A 22554-nucleotide genomic window follows, 5' to 3' on the forward strand; every position below is an offset into this window, starting at 1 on the left:
CCATGACAAAGCTTTGTGATATGTGTGAGCAATGTGACGGAAAATTGTTATTCATCGCCGTAATAAACGGACAAATGAAGCGAAAATATGTTGAAAATAATTGAGATAGATACATATAGTATCTATATTGCATCCAAGAACAAAGGGATGATGTTCGTAAAGAATGTTATAATTTTAAAGTCAAGCCAATATATGAGCAACCCCTCTTACTCATTCTTTTTACCTCCCCTCATATTCGAGGCTGTGTCGATCACGTTCCAATGCCCCGCACAACGCACCCTCCCCTATTACCTGTTTGCGAATACACATACACATAAACACACGCCCGCTGCCGCTGCCGTCGTCGTTGATGGCGTTTTGCTATTATTGCTTTTGTTCGCTGCTTGCTTTATTCTTCCGTTCGTCTGCAGTTCGTTTTTGTTATTCCTGAACTTTTCTTTTCTCTGTTTTATGCTGCGTTCCACTTTGTTCATGCGTGTGGCATCTTTTCGCATACATCTGTATATGTGTATGCGTGAGTGTTTGTATTTGCGAGTATTGGTGTTGCAAAGTGTGTGTTTGTTCACGTTCTTTCATTATTCGCCGTTCTCTCTGATTAAATGTACATTGAACTCTCAGCTGGGCTAGTTAACTTTTTATTAAACCCGGTATCTATAGCGAGGAAGGGAATTATCATTTGGGACAAGCGAATAAAATCCCGTAATTGTTGTAGTCTTTTGTTAAGAGGTGTTAATAGGCGAAAAAACAGTAATTCTTCAGAAATCTTTAATATTGAAAACATTTTAAGTGTTTTATTATATTTTGTTGGGAAACTTGTTTGCTTGTATTCCCCAAACATTTGAAAAGGCCTATCGACTTTAGCTTTGCTTGCTAGCTTTGAACTTGCGCTGTTGATACTTGCCAGCTTGTTGACTAACAAGTGTCATGCTATTGCAAAGAACAAAAGTGATGAAAAAACGAAGCAAAAACAGTTTATAGGAGAGTAGGCAACGCTTTTGTTACTTTAACCAAGCTTTCAAGTTTTGTTCCACGTTTGTTATAAAGTGAAATCTTGTGTGATAAATTCTCGAAATTTAAATCGTACTTACGACCTTTTTTGCAAATTCTCTTTGTTTTATTGCAGCTAATTTGTATATACAGTGTACATAGAGATGAGCACACAACAAACTCGTTCGGGGGGCGGAGGCGGCGGCGGTCGCACTCAGAAAAAGTCAAATTCCGCCAATCTTGGCGGTGGAGGCGGCGGCCATAGCAGTGGCGGTGGCAACATCAATAACAGCGATGCTGGAGGCGTCACACATGCAGCCGCAACATTGAACAACAAGAAGACAAGCGATGCAAACAAGACAGAGAAAGCAGAGAAGGCACAACCAAAGGCTACCACGGAACAGTTGCGCCTGGCCCAGATCACCAATAGCAGCACCACAGAGGATCCGCAGATCAATGAAAAGGTCACGCTCTTGTTGACTATGACTCAACGTTCCGAGGAGGAAGTGTGTTGCGCCTTGAACGAGTGTGACTATGACTTGCAGGCGGCAGCCAATTTCTTGATTGAGATTCTACCACAGGCAAGTAGTCAAATTGCGAAACAAATTACTATAATATATATAATAAATTTATACTTATATACTCTCTTCTGTGTGTGTTCGTTCACAGGGCGCGTTTGCCAAGTACGAGAAGAAGCGCAAGAACAAGGCTGCAAATGCTGTGGCGGATGGCGCCGGCGGGGACGGCGACTGGGCCGATGGCAACGCCAATGCGGACCGGCGCGAAAAGTCACGCAATCGCAGTGCCAATCGCGGTGGACGTGGCGGCACCGACAGTCGCGGCTGTAAGTCATTTACTTTTCATTAATTGTCGTATGCAAAAAAGTAGAATAAGTAGAGGTATATCCGTCCCTTTAAACTATACTCTTGGTTGACTAAGCCGCGTCAATCTATTTGTCTGTCATTTTACAGTGTACCACAGCAAACACTATACTTGTTTATACAGGCTTTAACTAACTAAACATTACTTTCCTTGTTCGTTTTCTTTAGGGCGTGGCAGAGAGGCACGTGAGAATGATCGCAATATGCGTGAATCTCGTGGCGGCGATCGTGGCGAGGATCGCGCCAATGACAACTATCGCGGCCAGCGTAATGGCCCACGCGGTGGTGCTGGTGGTCCTGGCGGTGCCGGCGGACGTGACGGCGGTCGCGGTGGCGGCTTCATGTCACGTCCGGGCCGCGGTGGCGGACGCATGGGCGGCCGCAGCGGTGGACCACGCGGTGAACGCGGCTTTGGTGCACGTAACAATGCTAACAACGAGGATCATCACGAGGTGGAGTTGTGGGACAATACCATAGCTCAGAATGCAGAGAAGCAGCAGCATCAGCAGGCGCACGACGATGCCTGGGGCGATTGGAACAACGAGGAGTATGAGGGCTCGCTGAAGGACAGCAAAGTGTTTACCACGAGCAATCTCAACTCGCAGGTAGCCGGCAACGTTGTTGCTGGCGGCTCCTCGTTGACAGCGGGCGAGTTATCGGCACCGCCAGGTCTGGAGCATCATCAAGGATCTCATCTCGAGGACAGCAGCAACAGCACGCTGCCAGCTACGTCATCCGCCACCACGCCCATGATGCAGTACAGCGCAGCGGTTAGTAATCCGCCGCCACAACTGCAATCAGCAGCGGTGAGCACGCCTAGCAGCGCTGCGCCCGGCTCGGTCAGCAATGTGGCGTTGAATGCGACAAGCTATGCGAGCAACGTGGCTGCCGATTCATTCTCCAGTGCGGCGTCGGCGGCTGCCACCTTGGTGCAACAGGCTCAACAGCAGGCACAGCAACAGTTGCAACAACAGCAGCAGCAACAGCAGACGCCACTGAAGCCATCGGCGACACTTTCAGCGGAACAATCTCAGTATTTCAACTCGCTGACGTCACAGGGCGCCAGTCCAACAACCGCTGCAGCTGCCGTGGCGGCTGCCGCAGCAGCAGCAGCCGCTGCTGCACAACAACAACAACAGCCTTCGTTGGCGTTCCAGAGCAGTGGCGGCACAGCGTCAACGCAGTATCCGAGCACCTATGCGAATGTGTTCGCCTCGGCGCCTGGTAGCAGTGTTGGTGGCACGCCTACAGGCGGCAATAGCAGCGATCAGTCGCAGCAGGCTCCGTTGCGTCGGGCACGTGTCAAGCTGCCGCCGCCATCGAAGATTCCATCGACCGCAGTGGAGATGCCTGGCGATAATGCTTTAAACAACATTGGCTATTTGGATGTGCAATTCGGTGCGATGGACTTTGGCAACGATGACAGCTTTGATGCGCTGCCCGAGAAGTTCAATGCGGGCGTCTCGATTGATGGTCAGCAACAGCAGCAACAGGATGATTATCAGACCAAGTCACAACAGCAGCAGGCGGCGTTGACCGCTGGACTGCAAAGTGCGCAAATTGTGAGTATAGAAAAATAACAGACTTCTTTAAAACGATTGCCTTTACTAATTTATTGCTGCAGTTACAGGGTGATGCTTTAAGCGCTGCTGGTTATGCGGCACGTTCGTCAGCGCAACAGCAGGCTGGCAATGCGCTGGATCAGTTGACCAAGAACGATCCTTATGGCCAGGCGGGCAGCGGCAACAATGGAGCCTCGTCGTATCAGAATGCGTATCAAAGCAGTGCCGCCAACAAGGCGAACAGTGCCTATCAAACATCCGCCTCGGTGCAGGGCTTCAACAGCTCCAGCTATGCCAATGTTCAATCCTCTGTGGCGAATAGCTATCAACCCTCGAGCTATGCCAGCTATCAGCCAAATGCTGTCAACTCCTATCAACAACAGCAGGCGGCGGCAGCTGGAGCTCAGAATGCGACGGGCAGCGTTGCCGGCAGCGGCGCTGCAACACAAAACATTCCGATTAGCGGCAGTGGCGGACAGAACAGCTCCAGGTACGCACAACTCCATGGCAAACTGTCCACGCATTTAAAAACTCGGCTTGCGTTTGTTATTTTGTTCACACACCGTTTTGTTTGTTTCCAAATTTCGCCAATTAACCATTTAATTTGTTTCTTTGTTACCAATTTAAACTCGTTTAACTCCAATATCCTCCACACCTTTGTCTCTCTCTTTCTCTACTCAACTAAAAACTCGCCATATAATATCACAATAACAGCGCAAATGCGAGCTCCGCCTATCTCACATCGGGATATTCGACACCACAAAGTGCTTACCAGTCCAGCCAGAGTGTCTATGGCAGCACTGGTCTCTCCAACAGCAGCGGGTATGTATTATGCTTCAATTCCTCCCCAACCAACCAACCAATTTGCCTTAGACACCTTTCGAAATTCCTAATCATTCCTACCAATATTTGCATTGCATGCGGGCTTTTTGTTCGAGCTCTAACTGCGGGGGAAATACATTTTGTTTAGTGCTGATCTTAGAAAGTATGCTTAAAAGTCAGGCTAGGCTCATAGCGATAAAAGGACATTTGAGTCTAACAAGTCTGACCTTGTAAAAGATTTTGATTAATAATGCCTGATCGTCATTATTGTTTCTTTCTATGAACATTACGTATATCAGCTTTAAAACTGTAGTTATAGTTTGTCAAATTTGGGAATTACTTTTAAAATTTGCATGCATAGAAAGTTCGCTTTAATAAATTCTAAGAAAAGGTTAGTTCAATATAGGCTCACTAATGATTCTGTATAAAATCAAAGTTCCGGGTATACATGTTCATGCATTTTATTTATGCGGGGTCTAAAACAGTGAGATTATTATGATAGTCTTTTCACTTTAACTTATTTTATGCCCTTGGAACATTTCCAATTGCTTGCAGACCCTTTGCCACAGAAAGCCATTTTAATTGAAATTTCATTAGCTAGTCTTATACACAAAATTGTATATCGTATTCGAGCAATAGCAGCTTATGCAACTATTATTAGTTAATAGCTACTAAATATTTGATGTTGATTCCTTTGTTTCGTTTCGTTTTGTTTGATTCCTTGCTGTGTTATATCGCATCGCAGGTTTGCTGGCAGCGCAAGCAACTCGTCCTCGCAGTATGGTAACTTTAGTGCTAGCGCCAAGCTAAAGGACGCTGCTAACGCTGGAGCTGCTACGCACTACGACAGGTAAGATTACCCTGAGCGCTGCGCCAAAAACAAACACTTAACACAACAAGTAGCTAACAATTAATATTGCGGTCTTCTTGCAACACTTAAGAAACTGAACTAATTGCGATTATCTCCTTTCAACAGTGTCTCCACTAGCAGTGGCGTGAGCAGCAGCAGCGCCAGCACTGGCAACGGTCCAGCCGGAGCTGTGTCTGGCGTATCAGGTGCTAACCAGGCGGTCGTTTCCAACAGTGAGTACTCAAAGCACAACTCTAATGATTATCTGATTTGGGGCAATAAAATGAACTGCATGATGTGGATAATGTGTTCAGTTATACTACAAAATTAGTTAAATTACGCTCAAATTTTAACTGTACTGAGTTTTAACTGTATTTTAAAGATTACGAAATCACTTGAAAGAATTTAAAATTTTACGTTCGAAACAAAAATTAAGTTTTATAAACCAAATTATATCTGGTTGCCTAAAATAAACAAGTTAAGCACTTGCCTTCAACGTGCAGTTAAGTAGACAGACAGATTAGCCCGCTTTGTTGTATATTATAAATTAGATCAAGTCCGTCTGGCATGTCGCATCTTCTGTCTGCTTGTTAACAAATAATATTTGCTTATTTCAACAAGAAGTTCTATTTAAATTTACCTTAAAGTCAAACATCTTCGACTTTCTATCTTCGTTTCGTATTTAATTAATGTTTCCTTCTTCAATTTGCAGCCAACAACAATGTGAGCGGCAGCAGCTCGGCCAGCAGCGTTGCGGCTGGTGGCGGCATCAACAACAGCAGCAGCAACAACAGCAGCAATGTGGTGTCAGTTAGCAGCCAGGTCCAAGGCGGCTCGATAGCGGGCGTAAGTAGCGGCGGCGGTGTTGGTGGCGGTGTTGCCGGCGGCAGTGCATCCAGCGTCGGCGGCGTCGGCGTTGGCGTCGGTGTTAGCAATGCCAGCTCTGTGGCAGCCGTTGCACAAACGGCTGCGGGCACCACCGCAGCAGTGCTCGCCTCGCTGACCAACAAGAACAGCAGCAGCAGCAACAGCAGCGGCGTCGTCCGCGGCCTCAGTAGCGGTGGCAACGGCAACGGCGCCACAACAGGCAGCGCCGACGCAGGCGGCGTCGGTGGCAGCAGCTCAACAGCTGGTGGTGCTGGTAGTGCTGGTGGTGGCAGCGGGGGCGGCGGCAGCGGCAGCGGCATGGTGCCCACCAACATCCAAATGGTTAGTCAATATATTCAGGCTGGATTGCCATACTATCAGCCACCATGTTATTCCTACGAGGAATTACAAATTATGCAACAGAGAGTGCCACATGTGGTGAGTTCATGGAGAAAAGCAAAATGCAAAAAACAACAAAAAATACCAAACAAACAAAAAATAATGAAAAAATTAAAAACCAACTCGACAACAATTCAAATGCAACCAACCAAAAATCAAATCAGCTTAAATCAGAATCAGTATCTCAATCGAATATCAGTTCAATATCCAAATCAATTCTGTACAAATCTAAAATTCCATATTCACTACTTCACATCAAAAATCAGATCTTCTAATACATACATGTCTATATATAATGTATATATAAGTATATATATATACTTAATTTAATGCTCGGCGCATTCCCAACGACCGCATTCCTCTCTCACTTCTCTCGGCACGCGCTGGCTTCACAACAAATCGTTGCAAGCTCTGTACATCTCTCTTAACTGTTTTTCTCAGTGTGTGCATTACCATTCTTCCCCATATGTTAATATTATTAACAACAAGTACCGAAACGATCGAAAATCAATTACATAAACGGTGTCTGTATGTTCCATTCGTGTGGTAATTGTGGTGCGTGTTTTTGTATGTCTGTGTGTCTTCTACATTTCATCGATGAAATATTTCCTCTGCACCTTATTGTTATTTGTACTCGCCGAATAATCAATCATCATCATCCTCCTCATCCACATAAAGCCACGTCTACCACTTCCGCTTCCAAAACTCCCAAAAAAATAAAATAATGAAAATAATTTTGCAGACCCTTTTGGATTCTTGTAAAAGAGTGAAAAAAGGGTCCCCAATAAAGCTTTGTTTTTCTTTGCACACAAAATTCAATTCCATGTTACTAAAAACCATATAAAATTTGTATTGGCATTAAAAAAAAAGCTAAAGCTCATTAATATGAAATATTTGAATATCATTCACATTAAATTGTGATCTGAGATTCAACTGTTTCCACCGCATCCTCTCCACTCCACGCTCATTCATCATCATCAACATCAACTGCATATCATATTCAATACTTATACTTAATACAACTAACCCAATTCATATCATCCCACATTATCATTTACTAATTTTGTGCATTGCCCTAACCAAACATTTGCATTCATAATTATTGATTATTGTTTTCTGTTCTATTTTTTTTTTTTTACATCGTTTACCATCTTCCGTTTCGCGTTGTTCAAAAAAAAAAAAAAGAATATACAAAACAACTTTTGTGATGCCCTGGCAACGCTGTGCCTAAACCATAAACTCGCAGCTTTTTTTAATTCATAAACATTATTGCTGTGCGCCCATTCACAAATTGGGGGAGGGGCAACAACATAATCGCTAACTTTGTTTATTTCTCTCGCTTTTTGCAGCAAGGATATTATGATCTGAACTACACGCCCAGCATTGGAACTGGACGCGATAATCTCGGCTCTGTGGCCTTTGATGCACGCTTCGCGCGCACCGACAATAACTCCAGTCCAGTTAGTAATGTAAGTAAATATCGTTCAATTGAAGATCGTGTTTATACTACCCCGACTCACCTAGATTTCAGTTAACAGTTTTCTTAATTCCATTTGCTGAATGTTATCCTCTTTTTTGTTCGCGTTGCAGGTGTCCAGCACAATGTCGCAACAAGCTGGCTCCAGTGCGCCCATGCTGAATGTTCCTTATGCTTATTTCTATGGCGGCAATGTTATGCCTGGCGGTTTCCAATATGGCACTCCAGCCATTTACCCAGTAAGTCATTAATGATACCTGCATATAATTAAGAATGTATTTCAATTAATTTCTCGTATCTTTACAGCAACAAATACCGACCGCAAATACTGCATCCGGTGGCCAGTTCCCGAAGCCATCGTATAGCGCTGGCTATGGCTCCACAAGCTACGACACACTCTCGCAGGCGACTCAGGATTACAGCAAGGGCGGCTACTCGTCCAGCGTGAATCAGCAGAGCAAAACGCAAACGGTTTCCAATCAGCCACAGGCTGGCACTGGCTCCGATCTGACCTCATCGATGTACGGCAAGGGTCACGTGGCGCTAAACAAGGTCAATGTACGTAGTCTCTATTTAGTTTTGGATTATCCATGTATACTTATAATATTATGTGTATTTTGCAGTCTTACGAAAAGCAGAGTTTCCATTCGAGCACACCGCCACCATTCAATATGGCAAACACGCAGACACCGGGAGGCACGTCGGGCCAACAGTATGGCATGTATCTGCCGATGCCAGCGGCTGGACATCACAATATGATCCATCAGCCCATACATCAGGTAGAGTACAATGCCGCCGAGCAGTCGCATTTTCTATTACAACAACCACATCAACAAGATCAAAGCCAAAGCGTGCAAATTGCATATGAAACTCATAATATGAATGATGAGGTGCAAATGTGGCATCAGAATCAAAATCCAAATCAGAATCAGTTTAATCCGAATCGTCATCGTAAGCACCATCATCTTCCTCGCAATCGACGCTATGATGCAAATTACATGCAGCAGCAGTATCATAGTAATAATGTTCAGCACATTCAAGAAGATGTCAGTGACATTTCATTTTTCGTTGACTGAAATTCAAGATCAACAGCCAGATTCACTCGAACATTTAGCAAAATTAATAGAATCGCACTATATACACATTTCTTCAACGTCGTGACACTTGCATAAACAAACACACATCACCCAATCACTTTGTAACTCGTACAACAAAAAGAAACACATTACTCCTCACATATATTATATATTTATTGTTGAAACTAATTTTCGCATCAACTGTGCAATCATTTCTGATGCATGTCTCACTGTCTGGTCATTTATTTAACCAAAATTATTTATTTGTACTTTTTGCAAAATTGTTTACTCCTTGGTTGTTATCCTTTCTTTTCTTTTCTTTTCTGTTATTTTTGTAATCGGCGTATAATCTTTATAATTTTTGTGTTGTTGCTGTTCGAAATTGATTTTTGATCTATCTATTAACAATAAAATTATATTATACTATGCATTCTCATCTAACGAAATACACTTGGCACTTGGCGCACCATTTTAATATCTCATTACTTTTATTAACTCTTTTGGATTAGTTTTCTCTTAAATATCATTTTAATCTTTCAGCATAATAACAAACATTTCATGCATTTTGCCACGAAGCTAGGGGATTCTTTTCTTAATTCAATTAAACATTGAAGTTATTCATAGTTGAAATTAATTTATTAGTACTCTAATTAGTAGTATTATTGTAGCTTTATTAACAACAACATCAGAGAGCTTACGGTTATGGGGCAAAAAAGAGGGGATATTCGCCTTATGAACATTTTGTGAAATGCATGGAAATTGTTCGATTGTTTGACTTTTTTTCTTTATAATTTCTTTTGATTTTTTTATGGGACAACATTAGATGGACGGCAGGATTCATAGCTCATCCCGCCGGGTAAGTTTCCTTTGTTGTTGTATCAAATGACACAGACATTTTTTTGTTGTTTGTTTTTTTTTCTCAGTAAATATCTATGTGTACTTTCTCCTTAACTCTCTTTTTACTATTTAAATTATTATTATTCTGCTATGTATTATGTATGTATATAGAACTAACACATGTTTCATGCACGCAACACGCACATAATTTGTTATACGATTTTCTATAATATTTATAGTAAGATCATAGTTGGCTTAGCTATATCTCATCAAAAGAAAAGAAAAGGGTTCAAACCGAACATGATTCATGCAGTGTCCATAGAAGATAAAAAAAAAAATAAATTAAAAATTTCATATATACACGAATAACTTTATACATATATGTGTAACAATCAGGTCTATGTCACTATATATATGTATATGAATAACCCACAAATATATATTCATTTATATTTGTATGTTTATGGATATTGGATATTGGCAATAAGTGCCAACATATAAATATATATATATTCGCATATATGTATTTATATATTATCGACTGACCAAAAAAGAACAATTGTTAATTGGAACTCCTTTTCGGACATTTTTCAGGACTCGAACAGCGCTGGTCAGCGTCAACAGTCGAGCAGCCAGTCCAAATCTGCCGGCAAACAGAGCTACCCAGCCTCGTACTGGACCGGACAGAACTAGCATCTTCCGGAGAAGACCATTTGGCGGCCACTGCAGATAACGCTGCAGCCACCGCAGAGCTTCGGCGATTTTTATAGCCTTCGCACCGCCACCACAGCAACAACAACAACAACAGCTGCAGTTGCAACTGGAGCATCATTAACAACAACAGCAACGGCAAAAACACCCATTCACATTTATAATTATAATAATATCGTGCAGCAGCGAATGTTGCCCATAACAACAAATACAATAATAACAACAACAACTACTAAAGCAGCGACCGCAGCAACAACAACCACAATAACAACAGCAACCACCACAACAGCAACATGCGCTGCAACAAATCAGTTATTAATGCTTGTCAAGGAAAAACAACAGCAGCAACAATCGCCGCCACAGCAACCACAACAGCAACAGCAGCCGCTTAATAAATCCGATGAAGCGTTGAGCGAGGAGCATCATTCATCGCCAGCTGATGATAATGATGATTATCTAATATATGAAGATGAGAGATCATATTTTACTTAATAAGAAGAAAATGTTTTTACTACGAACGCACCGTAAGGCGATGTCGCCTCCTCCTCCTTCTCCTCGTCATCCGCCTACATTCGCACACACACACACACATACACATCCACAACACAACACCACACACAAATCACAAGCAAGAACAACCAAAACAACACATACACCTACATACATCTATATACAGCCAACAACCATCTGCATATACATAATAATAAACTATACCAAGTACCATTTTTCACATTGCATACAAATAATTTACAAAGATAAAAGATAACAATTATTAAATATTAAAGGCGTAAAACGATTTAACAGATTTATAAGCGTAAGATGAAACAACAAATACAAAATACAAATACAAAAACAACAAAAAAAACAAATAAAACGTAACGTGAATGAGAAAACACACACAACAAACAAAAATTAATTATTGTAATCGGTTTAAACTTATGTGTATTGTATAATTATAACCTTAATATTTAAATTAAATACAAGAAAAGAAGATAAAAGATACGATTAAATCCAAACAAATGCAAAAAAATTACACATTTTGTTATCATTCTCAACGGAAGCGGTTTGTGGATAAGGTGTATCAGAAATTAGTACTCTCACATAAAGTATTTATTTCTTCTTAATCTCAAAGTCTATAAAAACAGAATTCCACATTTTCGCAGGCGAGGTCAACATTTCGTTACCTCTATCTAGCAATGACAGCAAATTTTTTGAGTTTAATTCAAAATTTAAAAAGAAACTAATAAAATTACCGCAAGCATTTTTTTTGTCAGTCTCCCCAAAATTTCTTCTCTCTTATCTATATATTAATGCGTTAGCAACAACTTTTTATAGTAAAAAAAACATGTAACATGTATTCTTAAATTTGTTCTTTTATTGAGACAGTTTACGAATAATACAGACTATAATAATGTACGACGTTATAAAAAGCATTAACAATTACTGGCTATGGAGTAGCTTGTTGAAATCGGCATAGGCCGACTCTAGATCGAAAAGGAATTGACGAACTTGCGCCTCGGTCAGCTCATCGGATGCCTGCATATCGTTCAGCGTGCCTAACCATTTGTCCACCTTCTCCTTGGCATCAAAGTCCTCGGGAATGAGCGACAAGCGACTCATATTGTCCGCCAGATCCTTGACATCTGGCTGCAGTGCGTCCATGGTATTGATTTGCAGCCTCAATTTGTCCATGATCGTGATAAACAGCGACACAATTTCCGCAATGCACTTCGATGTGTTGCCCTTGTCATCGCGTATGGTAATCGGACGATCTTCGCGAATACGCTCCAGGGCCGCAGGGCAATCCAGGCGGAACTTCTTCACAAATGTGTCGACAGTGGGAAACTCATCGCACTGCACCTGCTTGAAGGCAATCTTGTATTGCACCAAATGCTTGGAGCACGCTGCTGTGTATTCCTGCGGCGTAATACAATCTCTGATATACGCCTTCTCCAGCTGCTGTATTGTGTTTATGATGGCATACAAATCGGCCATGTTATCGTACTTCTCGCGTTCGCGAGCATTGCGGAATAGTTTGACCTCCTCGTACAACTCGGGGCTTTGTTCCTGCATGGCTGACGAATTACCAGCTTTGTCTTTTTTGTGTTGTAAATTAAATGCGAAAATTAGCTCGGACGTATGACGAAGAACGATAGCAATTGTTGATATACAGCAGTGTTCGCTATCGCCTCGTTATCGATAATAAACGCGCAAGGTTTCATTTCGTTTGTGCTATCGACTCACAGTTGCTTTGCCGCGCAATGGAAAATTTAAAGGTGTTGAATGGAAACGAAATTATTATCTTCAGCAATTTCAACAACAAGCCAATACCACGTGTGGGAACTTAAAAAACAATGATTATCTTCTAAGTGGAATTATGTGGCTATCTGGCAGCCACTTGACACAATTGATTTAAAGCATCATCGTCACAATATGTTTTCGATTCTATGAGTGCTAATCATATACATACGTAATACACGCATCTTATCAATGGACATTCCACTTCCGTTAAATTATGCCAATACAAGCGCTATTAAACGATAAAGATGAACGCCATGAGCAGAAAATTAATAATAATGCGATAAGGGGCCGCGTTGAGAATATTTATTGAATTAGTACCAATGCAAGTTTTCCCCCAATTACACCAAATACAAAAAGTTGATTATCAACATATCAGCACGATGATAAAGATTGCAGTCCGCTCACTGGGCCAAAATACAAAAATCTTTCGTATATCAAGAATTAGTTAGTTTTCAGCAAGCAATTGAGTGATACGTGTTTTGTGTTGTGTTTATCAGAATTCGCTTTTACTGAAATACATTCCGATGGGTGCAGAAAGTGACCAGATTAAAAGCGTAAGTCCACAAAGAAATATATGACACCGAAATTGCTTTATAAATATATATAGTATATTACATTAAATGCTACAAATACGTATACGACTATATAGTAACTAAGCAAGCGATACGTTATATCAAAATATACATATATAAGTATATACCTGTATTATGCTTAATTATCATGTTTGCAAAATGCGCAGTATAAGTACACAACTAAATAATGTAATATATGCAATTCAGAAGGGCACAGCCTGTTCCAATAATTTATAGCCTTGGCCGGAATAGCTGTAGCTACGTGGCGGATACAAAACAAAGAGTCCTAATTGCAGCAAGGACAGTAGACATCCAAGGAAATTGGGTATCTGAAAATGCACATACAACAAATTTATAATGTATAGGGAGACAATGATTAAATGCACATCACGGGAAAATGTTCACCTGTATAAACGAATCAGATATTAATATGCCATAGATGAGCCACTGCAGGCTAACAAAGAACGATGTGGCAATGAGGGGCAGAGGTAAACTCTCCGAGTTCTTCACTCGTATCACATGCACCAGCGACGTGAGGGGCGCGGCAAAGAAACAAACCGTAACAATGCAACAAACAATGCCTGTAAAATTATTAATACAATTAGTTGTGGGTTATTATCGTGGAACGTGCTTTCTCACCTGTAAAATGTATCATCTTTTGAGGTTCGTCTTGCATGGTGTTCGTATAAACAATGACACCAATGAGGATGCCAAGAACGATGGCAAATTGCTTGACATAGGCACGTTTATTTACTGTAAACACATAGTAGACAAGCGTATAGATCAGAAATAGCGTTGAACCGATTATATTGACCATAACGATGCTCTGCTCGTTCGTTAGCACTCCATAGCGTAGCCAAAAGCTGCAGCTGTATCAACAATGCAAATAATAGAATACTTCTTATATTTTCTTCTCATATCTTGTCTTGTCTACGTCGACAATTGGTAATTTTGTACTTACGATAAGAAGCCACATATGAATGGCACGCCAGAGGAGTCGCCGGTGCTCTTCTTTTGTATGTACTTGCGACAAATTACGCTGTTGCCGGCATTTAAATACGTTGTTTTTGTTTTTGCAATTAATTAATAACCAAACAATTCATTATCGATAGTGGCAAATTTTGTTTGTTATACTTACGCTCCGGACAAAAATTGAAAAACTGTGCTAATCACTGCCGTTGTCGACAACACGGAATCGTATGCCACTGACATGGTGACCGATATTTATTTAAATTCTACTTATTTTATTAACAAAAATAATAATAATACTTATATATGCACTGGCCAGCGAACACTGCTACAACGTCAACAAAAAAACCAAAACAGCTGACGACAACTTTAGAGTTGCCGATGGAATCTTGTGTTTTATACCTATCGTTGTAATCGAATAGTCGATTGCCATACGCGCTTTAAAAGCTTTGCTCTGTTGCCGCAGCATGTAGAAAGCTTCTATTGGCAAAGCGGATGTTGTTGGTGAGTTAAAAGCTTTGAGTTTCGCCGTCGCTGTCGCATGCTACCAAAACAAAGTTTTCCCGTATTAGTCGCACACAGGTGTCGGACGACGGCGCTAGCTTTTTTTGCGTGGCTCGGTCTCATTGTTGTATCTATTTTTAGCCTACGACAATATTGTTAAACAAATTACGCTGTGTTCAATTTTTATAAGGCACGCATTTAATTCTTCGCGTATTTGTGTTTGTATGTTGTTATACAACACTAACAAGCCAATGCAGACGCCGGCAGCATAGAAAAAGTGGCAATAATTACCGCTCATTATTTTGCAACGCACACAGGTTTATTGTACGCGACCATACTGAGTGAAGTTTAATTGTTAACAACAACAACAAAAAAGAAAACAGTGCTTCATAAAAATGCCAAATGTTAATCATGCAGAGGCTGAACATTTGAACCCGGTGTTTAAGGTTGAAATAGCGCCTCAACAGACGGAAACAAATCAGGTGAGCAATGGCAAGTGACAAAGGTGTCTTCTATCCTCCTGTCTATCTGTCTGCACTGCTCTCACTCTCTCTCTCTCTTTCTTTGTTGCCCTTCAAACTCGACGCTCTGTTTACATTGACAGATCGTTGACCTACTCTACTCGTATTCAAAGCTTTGTAACTGCACTTATGAAGTACACGCATACTTTCTATCCCTGTTGCACTTTCTTTCTTTCTACTGGCACAGTCATAAATGTATCTTTGTGTTCTTACCAAGTCTTTTGTTAGGCAAAGTGAGATTAGATATTCATTTATACATATCTTTCTCGCTGCATTTATATGCAGTATTGCATTCGCATAAATTACAAGCAAAAGCGCGACCTGTAGCTGGTAAATAAAGTATGTAAATATTTACACATATACATATGTAAAACCTTGCAGTACCTACAATAATGACTAATATCAATAGGGTTATATTTTTTGTTTTACATCATAAATGTCTACAAATTACAATTTGTTTGCTCATTTTTTGTGAACTGCCGTAAAAATTAAATGCCATCATAACTATATTAGTTGTTAGTCGTTTATTGCATTGACAAAACACTTATCAAAAGCTCTGTGCTTAGCCTTGAGCAAATACTTTTATTACTAGCTGTAACGTATTTACATATAGAAGATCGCTGTTCAAAAGCGCTTTTTGACTTCAGCAGCCACCAGTGTTGACACATACATATGTATATTTATGTGTATATATCTGAAAAATATAAAATTTTCAAACGCACACATGTAAGCAATGTGTTCTGTACATAGCGAATTTGCCATTGTGTACACTTCGTTATCAGCTGTATTTCGGCCTTTCTTATCAGTTGCCCCCCACTATTTAATGAGCCGGCGAGCCTTTGGATTAATTTCTTCTTTACTTTCAAGTGCAAAAAATTGCTAGACATTAGGCCACTGTGATGATGGTTTGATTGTTTTGACTGCGCGTGTCTCGGTCTATAAATATCAAAAGACATAATTCAATTGTCAATGCACAAAAATAAATCGGACAAAAATGCCAATTAAAAAATGCGGCCACTTTCCCTCTCTGGAGAACTGACAGAGGTCAGTTAATTAGTGGCAATTACGGTCAGAAATAAATTAATCAGCGTCATGTGCGATGTATGGATGAATTGATAAGCGAATAACGCGAATGACGCACTTCAACATCATCATTAATATAATCAAAATAAACTACTATACTATAAATACTATTCTAAACATTTCTATGACTTTCCATTTCACTTGACATTGAAGTTTTTTCGAAAATGAATGAATATTAAACAAGCGTCTTATCATCTATATATAGAAACCACCATGGAGCAAACTGCTATTGCTGATTGCCTTTGCCACGACCCTGGGAGCTGCAGTTCCCACTGGCTATTGCATAGGCGTTATCAACGCTCCCGCAACGGTAAGCATAACTATAGATTACAAATCTACTAAACTTGATATACATGATACAAAAAGTTAGGCGGGTATAACAACTTAGGATCGATCGAATATCTTGAAGATATTTCTAACTCCATAACATCAAGAAAACACCTTTATTTTGTATAAGTTAAAACCAGCCTAGATTATGTAGTAATGTCTATCTGTATGTTTGACAATATAAACATCTAGATTTTGAAGATTATAAAAGCTAGTTTTTTATTAGCATTATATTAACTTCATTTTCAATTAGGTAAAAAAACAATTTAAGTTGAAAATTAGTTGTAGATGTTGGTGTGATCACAGAAAATTATTGTATTCATTCTGAAGATCTCCGCTGCTCTGGATATCCTATGTACCAAAGAATTTTATTATTAATAAAATTCATTTTAAAATTATCAAATAACAGAAAACTATGTGTACCCTAAACATTAGTAAAGGAGGCTAGATTAAAACTATTGTTTAAATTATCAACTATATAATCGTGCTAATCAATTTCCTGATGTTTCGACAGCTTATGAAAGCGTGGTGTAATCAAACCATATATGAGAAATATGGCAGCTCGTTGAGCCCTAGCGGATTAGATATACTCTGGTCATCTATAGTGTCAATTTTCCTGGTTGGCGGCGCTATTGGATCGCTGGGTGGCGCTGGATTGGCTAATAAATTTGGCAGGTTAGTAGTGCATAACTGATAAGCTTCTCAAATCGCTAAATGGAATTTTTGCTGTGCTTATCAATTTGCATGGAATTAACCTAATTGTTTTTGATAATCGGGTGTATAGTTTCCAAGGGTCAGTTGGTCATTCAACTGATAAAAATGTTTCTAAACGTCAGCACTGGCAATAACTTGCAGCAGAAAAAGCTAGTTTGATTAAAAATAGAGCTAAAAATATGAGAATACAAAAATTTATCAAATTCTATTTCTACTGTACGACATAAATTTGATAAATGTACATGATTTTTAATATTGTCTATAAATTCAACTGACAATAATAAACATTGAAAGAAGTTATTCAATAGATTTAAAATCAAAAGGAAAAAGGATCCAAAACCCAATATTCAGACTTATTGCATGCAATTAAAGTACTCGCAAATTCATTTTAGAAGTTTATTTTAGTATTAGATTAATTTATAAAAAAGTTTTAAAAGATATTTTTGAATTAATCTTAAAAAATGTTAGTCAGCAAAATGCAGCGAATTTCGTTAAAACCAAATTAAACACAAACGCTATTCAATTATTTTCAAATTACCGATCGTATTTATTTTTTTAACATAAAGACCAAATTTTAATATACACTCTTTCTCTCCTTAGAAAAGTATGCTTGTTCATCTGCGCTGGATTGTTCGTCATTGGAGCGGTGCTCTTCTTCTTCTGTCGCTCCGCATCCTCCGTAGAGATGCTCATCCTGGGTCGCCTGATTGTGGGTCTCTCCTCGGGCCTCGTCACCGCCACTCTGCCCATGTATTTGTCTGAACTGGCGCCGGCAGCACAGCGTGGAACCTTGGGCGTCTTCTGTGGCGTCGGCGTCACTGGCGGCGTTGTTGTGGCCCAAGTCTGCAGCTTGTCAGATGTCTTTGGCACCGAGAAGCTTTGGCATTATGCGTTGGCTGCCTACTTGGTGCTCGTCATTGTCTGCTATCTGCCATCGTTTGTCTTCCCTGAGAGTCCCAAGTATCTGTATGTGATGAAGGGCGATTCCTCGGCAGCTCGCCGGGAACTGATGCGACTGCGTGGCAAGAGTGCGGCCAAGCTGATTGAGCAGGAGATTGCCGAAATGGAGGCGGAGTCGAATGATAATAGCCAAGCCAGTGGCTTCTGTGATGTGCTACGTGACCCGCGCCTTCTCATGCCGCTCATCATAGTCTGCGCCTTCCAAGGCGGCCAGCAGTTGTCGGGTATTAATGCGGTGAGTAATTGTAAACGCAAATTAAACTTCTATATTTAATAATTGTCTCTTTTCGTGGCACACAGATCTTCTACTACTCGGTGTCCATCTTCACCAAGGCGGGCTTCAGCGATAGCGATGCAGAGTGGGCCAACTTAGGCGCTGGAGGCCTGAATTTGGTCATTTCGCTGCTGGGACCGCTCTTGATGGCCACCTGCAGACGTCGCACACTCATGATGTTATCCAGCGCACTTTGTGCACTATTCCTGTTCTGCATTGCCTTTGTGCTGAACTATATTGTAAGAGGCATTATTTCTATTCAAGAATTTCCACTAATTGCTCACTTCCTATAGGAATCTGTCAGCTGGTTCGCCTGGGCCTGCATCGTTTGCATCATGGGCTATATATTCTTTTATCAATTCGGTCTCGGTCCCATTCCCTACTTCATTGGCTCAGGTCTGCTTACTGTTCTGTGTGTCTTAAGCATATTATATTAACGTTTCTTATTTGCAGAATTGTTTGAGGTGGCTCCACGCTCTGTGGCCATGTCAATGGGCAGTCTGGCGTCATGGACATGCAATTTCATTATTGGCATGGCGTTCCCCAGTCTGCAGAGCGCAATAGGCGCCTTTGTCTTTCTGCCCTTCTCGATTACATGCGTTTTACTTTTCCTGCTAACGAAATTCTACCTGCCGGAAACGTTGGGCCGAGATCCTTCTGACGTTGCGCCCCTCGTTGCCAAGGGCTTCCGTTCCAAGATCAAATAGAGCATAGAGAGCGCACACACTCAGGGCATCAGGGAACTTAGTTGTAATTTAAAATTAAGCTCATTGTTGTTATTATAACTAATTGATAAGCTTGAAAGTGCCTGTAAAAGAGACAATAAGTTGCTCAATCAAATCAAAATGTTGTGTGCATGCTGTAAATGCCTTTTCTATGTAGTTAATGGTTAATTGTAATTGTCATAACTATGATAAGAGCACCCTGTATATCGTGCAGACAGCCAAAGTAAAGGTGATGGCACAATTCTTATCGCTGCACAAGTTCAAGTTAATTGCCTTGAGAAAGACTGTAGTTACTTTGCTAATTAAATTTATTGTGCTTAACCACACAAGATATTGAGTTGAAGAGAGGGATATAAATAGGCTATATAATACTCAGCTCTAATTCAGCAGAGGCAAACTTTAAACATAATTGCAATGTACTTATAACGAGAAATAAATAAGACAACAAATCAAACAAAATATAATTCAAAGATCTTAACGAAGATATTACGGGAGGGGATTCTTATATTGTGTTTTTTTTAATCACAAATTCGGAAATTATTATTTTAGCAGATGATGAGTCAGTAACAGCAAAACCATCTTGCATCAACAACATCATTGATTAAACTATAGTATGGACCCTTACGATATATTTACTATTTAAGTGTTTCCTACATTCACACATTCGAAAATTCTACTTCCAGTTTGTGATAAGAGCAAAAACATGACAAGTTAATGATAACTAGGAAATATGTGTAACTTGGCTAAATGCTTTTGTAAAAGTAATTGGCAAGTCTTTTGGGGCCTTGTTTATCGTTGCTGCCGAGATAAAGTCTGTGTCATCATGAGTAGCACTCAGTGTTGAACACTCTTCGTGACACGAAGTTTCACACTGAGTACGGAAAGTAGATTGAAAATTAAATTGTTATAGAGTAGAATGTATTTTTATACTTTTTGATTTAAATCCTAAGCTTCAGCTTTGTTCTTAAGTTATGATTATAATAAGAAAATAAAGTTTAGAAGTGGATTACTATATTGTGTTAAATATGTTTAAAATATTCTATAATCTGAAGTTTTGTTTTTGCACAGCAGCAAAATTTGATAAGAAATTTTCAAAATTTAAACTTTTAATGTATAAAAACACTTGACAAATACACTATGCATTTATAGCATGTTATGATATTTATTTGTTGTCTCGTGACACGCGGTTATCTCTATCAGCTCTTGAAAGCTGTATTTTCGGAGAGACTGAGTCAACAAAAAGACAGTTGTTCAGCAGCATCGACGGATAGCGCATCGAAGTTGCGGAGCCATGGTCGTCATAATGGTGATCTATCGTACCAGGCACACGTTACCTTCTCGACACACTCACACACATTTCACATACATAACTGTCACTTTCTCTGACTGGCGAGTTTGTGTCTTAAATCTTTTGTTTTTTCCATATGTTAATTTGTTATTATTGCTTTCTCTTTCTCCCTTAGCATATAAACGATATTGCCCAGGGCTGGAACTGGCTCCTGTTGGCTATCTGCCTGACTACAACTCTGGGCAGCACTGTGCCCGTTGGATACTTCTTCGGTGTGCTTAACGCGCCCGCGGAGATCATCAAGGGCTGGTGTGACAACATTTTAGCTAGCGAATACGATACGAATACCAGTTGGAGCCAATTGGATTTGCTGTGGACATGCATAGTGTCCATCTATTTGATTGGCGGCATTGTGGGCTCCTGCTTTGGCGCCTTCTGCTGCAACAAATATGGACGGTAAGCATTTAATGAAATGCGCAGCAAGATCAACTCAATTACCTCTTTTGTTTCTATTTCCTAGTAAAGGCACCTTGATCATCAGCAGTATTATTCTCTTGATCTGTGGCATCTTATTCACCTGGTGTCGTGCTGCCAAATCGCTGGAGATGCTGATGACGGCACGTTTCTTCGGCGGCATTGCCTCCGCTTTGATTGTCACCGCCCAGCCCATGTATCTGCTTGAGTTGGCACCCGTCGAGCTGAGCGGCAGCGTTGGCGTCTTCACCTGCATTGGCGTCACCGGTGGCATATTGCTGTCGCAGATTGTCAGCATGCCTCAGCTGCTCGGCACTGAAGAGAACTGGCCGTACGCCTTGAGCTTCTATGCGCTGCTGGTGCTCATTTGCCTGTTGCCACTGGTGGCGTTCCCCGAGAGTCCTCGTTGGCTGTACTTGGTCAAAGGAGATGTTGACGGCAGCACGGCAGCCTTGCAACGTGTGCGTGGCGCACAGAGCAATGTGCAGCAGGAACTCAACGATTTGCACCTCACATTACAGTCGAATCAAAAGGCGAGCAGCATTTGCGAAGTGCTCAAGGATAGCGAACTCTTTCTGCCCTTGCTGCTGGTCTGCGCTTTTCAAGCCACACAGCAGTTGAGCGGCATCAATGCGGTAAGTTCATTTCGCCAAATTTCTTCCTCCAGCTCTTAAAGTGATTCTTCCGCTACAATAGATCTTTTTCTACTCACTGTCCATACTGACGAAGGCAGGCTTCTCCGCTAATTTGGCCACTTGGCTGAACATGGGTATTGGTGGCTTCAATTTGGTCGCTTCGCTTATGGGTCCAGTGCTGCTGCGTAAGTTCAATCGTCGTCCCTTGATGCTGATCTCTTGTGGCTTGTGTGCCGTCTCCTTAGCGGGCATGTCCATTTCCTTGTACTGCATGCTGAGCACAGAGAGTAATGCCTTGGGCATTGTCAGCATCATGTTCATCCTGACATTTATCCTTGGCTTTCAATTAGGCCTGGGACCCATTGCCTACTTTATTGGCTCCGGTGAGTGCCTGAATTCTGGGGAAAGTTTGCGTTTCTTTAATTCTATTTTTGCTTTTAGAGCTGCTTGAGGATGCGCCGCGTCCAGTGGCCATGTCTATGGGCAGTTTGTTCTCCTGGATTGGCAACTTTCTGATTGGCATGTGCTTTCCACTGCTGCAGAACGTGTGGAGCTCCTTTGCCTTCATGCCGTGCATGTGCATTTGCTTGCTCTGCTTATTCCTCACCTGGCGCTATCTTCCCGAGACGCGTGGCCGAGAGCCCAAGGACGTGAAGCCGCTCATGAGCCAAGGACTACGTTCAAAGTTCTGAAATTACAACATAACTATTACCACTATTTATATGTGTATATATGTAC

General features: G+C 40.9%; 5 protein-coding genes across 11 annotated transcripts; 3 read left to right on the forward strand and 2 right to left on the reverse strand.

The window, feature by feature from the left end:
• The first annotated feature begins 1086 nt into the window (after positions 1 to 1086).
• LOC117572653 (protein lingerer) lies at positions 1087 to 11497 on the forward strand. Of its 5 annotated transcripts, none has more exons than XM_034255639.2 (14): positions 1087 to 1568; positions 1657 to 1831; positions 2037 to 3430; positions 3493 to 3920; positions 4145 to 4252; positions 4998 to 5102; positions 5229 to 5335; positions 5815 to 6407; positions 7718 to 7837; positions 7959 to 8084; positions 8152 to 8403; positions 8469 to 8624; positions 9745 to 9777; positions 10353 to 11497. In XM_034255639.2, exons 1-14 carry the CDS (start codon positions 1152 to 1154, stop codon positions 10449 to 10451), a joined length of 4113 nt encoding a protein of 1370 aa, XP_034111530.1. In that variant the 5' UTR covers positions 1087 to 1151; the 3' UTR covers positions 10452 to 11497. The 5 variants fall into 5 exon arrangements, with proteins under 5 accessions (XP_034111530.1, XP_051860848.1, XP_034111533.2 ...); XM_052004888.1 differs by having other exon boundaries at positions 5815 to 6311; XM_034255642.2 differs by having other exon boundaries at positions 1088 to 1568; positions 5815 to 5948.
• Positions 11498 to 11824: 327 nt separating this feature from the next.
• LOC117572663 (vacuolar protein sorting-associated protein 28 homolog) lies at positions 11825 to 12643 on the reverse strand. The gene has a single exon (XM_034255660.2). It carries the CDS (start codon positions 12540 to 12542, stop codon positions 11910 to 11912), a length of 633 nt encoding a protein of 210 aa, XP_034111551.1. The 5' UTR covers positions 12543 to 12643; the 3' UTR covers positions 11825 to 11909.
• A 585-nt stretch (positions 12644 to 13228) lies between these two features.
• LOC117572657 (solute carrier family 2, facilitated glucose transporter member 7) lies at positions 13229 to 22520 on the forward strand. Of its 2 annotated transcripts, none has more exons than XM_034255651.2 (5): positions 13229 to 13324; positions 20883 to 21163; positions 21228 to 21816; positions 21878 to 22199; positions 22258 to 22520. In XM_034255651.2, the coding sequence occupies exons 1-5, from the start codon at positions 13295 to 13297 to the stop codon at positions 22506 to 22508; spliced, it is 1473 nt and encodes a 490-aa protein (XP_034111542.1). In that variant the 5' UTR covers positions 13229 to 13294; the 3' UTR covers positions 22509 to 22520. The 2 variants fall into 2 exon arrangements, with proteins under 2 accessions (XP_034111542.1, XP_034111543.1); XM_034255652.2 differs by lacking the exon at positions 13229 to 13324 and adding an exon at positions 20587 to 20725.
• On the forward strand, positions 13280 to 19883 carry LOC117572656 (solute carrier family 2, facilitated glucose transporter member 1). Of its 2 annotated transcripts, none has more exons than XM_034255650.2 (7): positions 13280 to 13324; positions 16625 to 16729; positions 17261 to 17421; positions 18061 to 18655; positions 18721 to 18933; positions 18988 to 19090; positions 19148 to 19883. In XM_034255650.2, exons 1-7 carry the CDS (start codon positions 13295 to 13297, stop codon positions 19399 to 19401), a joined length of 1461 nt encoding a protein of 486 aa, XP_034111541.1. In that variant the 5' UTR covers positions 13280 to 13294; the 3' UTR covers positions 19402 to 19883. The 2 variants fall into 2 exon arrangements, with proteins under 2 accessions (XP_034111541.1, XP_034111540.1); XM_034255649.2 differs by lacking the exon at positions 13280 to 13324 and adding an exon at positions 14865 to 15297.
• On the reverse strand, positions 13357 to 14664 carry LOC117572662 (sugar transporter SWEET1). Its single transcript, XM_034255659.2, has 5 exons — positions 14481 to 14664; positions 14304 to 14381; positions 13982 to 14211; positions 13748 to 13923; positions 13357 to 13671 (listed from the first exon to the last, which is right to left on the reverse strand). Exons 1-5 carry the CDS (start codon positions 14552 to 14554, stop codon positions 13546 to 13548), a joined length of 684 nt encoding a protein of 227 aa, XP_034111550.1. The 5' UTR covers positions 14555 to 14664; the 3' UTR covers positions 13357 to 13545.
• Positions 22521 to 22554: the final 34 nt, after the last annotated feature.

This window comes from Drosophila albomicans, chromosome 3 (genome assembly GCF_009650485.2).
Source record: "Drosophila albomicans strain 15112-1751.03 chromosome 3, ASM965048v2, whole genome shotgun sequence".
Classification (NCBI taxonomy): domain Eukaryota; kingdom Metazoa; phylum Arthropoda; class Insecta; order Diptera; family Drosophilidae; genus Drosophila; species Drosophila albomicans.

Excerpts from the sequence above, each read along its gene's own strand:
- LOC117572653 (XM_034255639.2), top strand. The coding sequence starts at position 1,152 with ATGAGCACACAACAAACTCGTTCGGGGGGCGGAGGCGGCGGCGGTCGC. Across the intron at positions 5,103-5,228 it reads GCTGCTACGCACTACGACAG|TGTCTCCACTAGCAGTGGCG; the intron begins GTAAGATTACCC and ends TCCTTTCAACAG. Across the intron at positions 5,336-5,814 it reads CCAGGCGGTCGTTTCCAACA|CCAACAACAATGTGAGCGGC; the intron begins GTGAGTACTCAA and ends TTCAATTTGCAG.
- LOC117572663 (XM_034255660.2), bottom strand. The coding sequence starts at position 12,542 with ATGCAGGAACAAAGCCCCGAGTTGTACGAGGAGGTCAAACTATTCCGC.
- LOC117572657 (XM_034255651.2), top strand. The coding sequence starts at position 13,295 with ATGGGTGCAGAAAGTGACCAGATTAAAAGC. Across the intron at positions 21,164-21,227 it reads TGCTGCAACAAATATGGACG|TAAAGGCACCTTGATCATCA; the intron begins GTAAGCATTTAA and ends TCTATTTCCTAG. Across the intron at positions 22,200-22,257 it reads TGCCTACTTTATTGGCTCCG|AGCTGCTTGAGGATGCGCCG; the intron begins GTGAGTGCCTGA and ends TTTTGCTTTTAG.
- LOC117572662 (XM_034255659.2), bottom strand. The coding sequence starts at position 14,554 with ATGTCAGTGGCATACGATTCCGTGTTGTCGACAACGGCAGTGATTAGC. Across the intron at positions 14,382-14,480 it reads TTTCAATTTTTGTCCGGAGC|CGTAATTTGTCGCAAGTACA; the intron begins GTAAGTATAACA and ends TGCCGGCAACAG. Across the intron at positions 13,672-13,747 it reads TATCTGATTCGTTTATACAG|ATACCCAATTTCCTTGGATG; the intron begins GTGAACATTTTC and ends GTGCATTTTCAG.
- LOC117572656 (XM_034255649.2), top strand. The coding sequence starts at position 15,211 with ATGCCAAATGTTAATCATGCAGAGGCTGAACATTTGAACCCGGTGTTT. Across the intron at positions 15,298-16,624 it reads AACAGACGGAAACAAATCAG|AAACCACCATGGAGCAAACT; the intron begins GTGAGCAATGGC and ends ATCTATATATAG. Across the intron at positions 19,091-19,147 it reads TCCCTACTTCATTGGCTCAG|AATTGTTTGAGGTGGCTCCA; the intron begins GTCTGCTTACTG and ends TCTTATTTGCAG.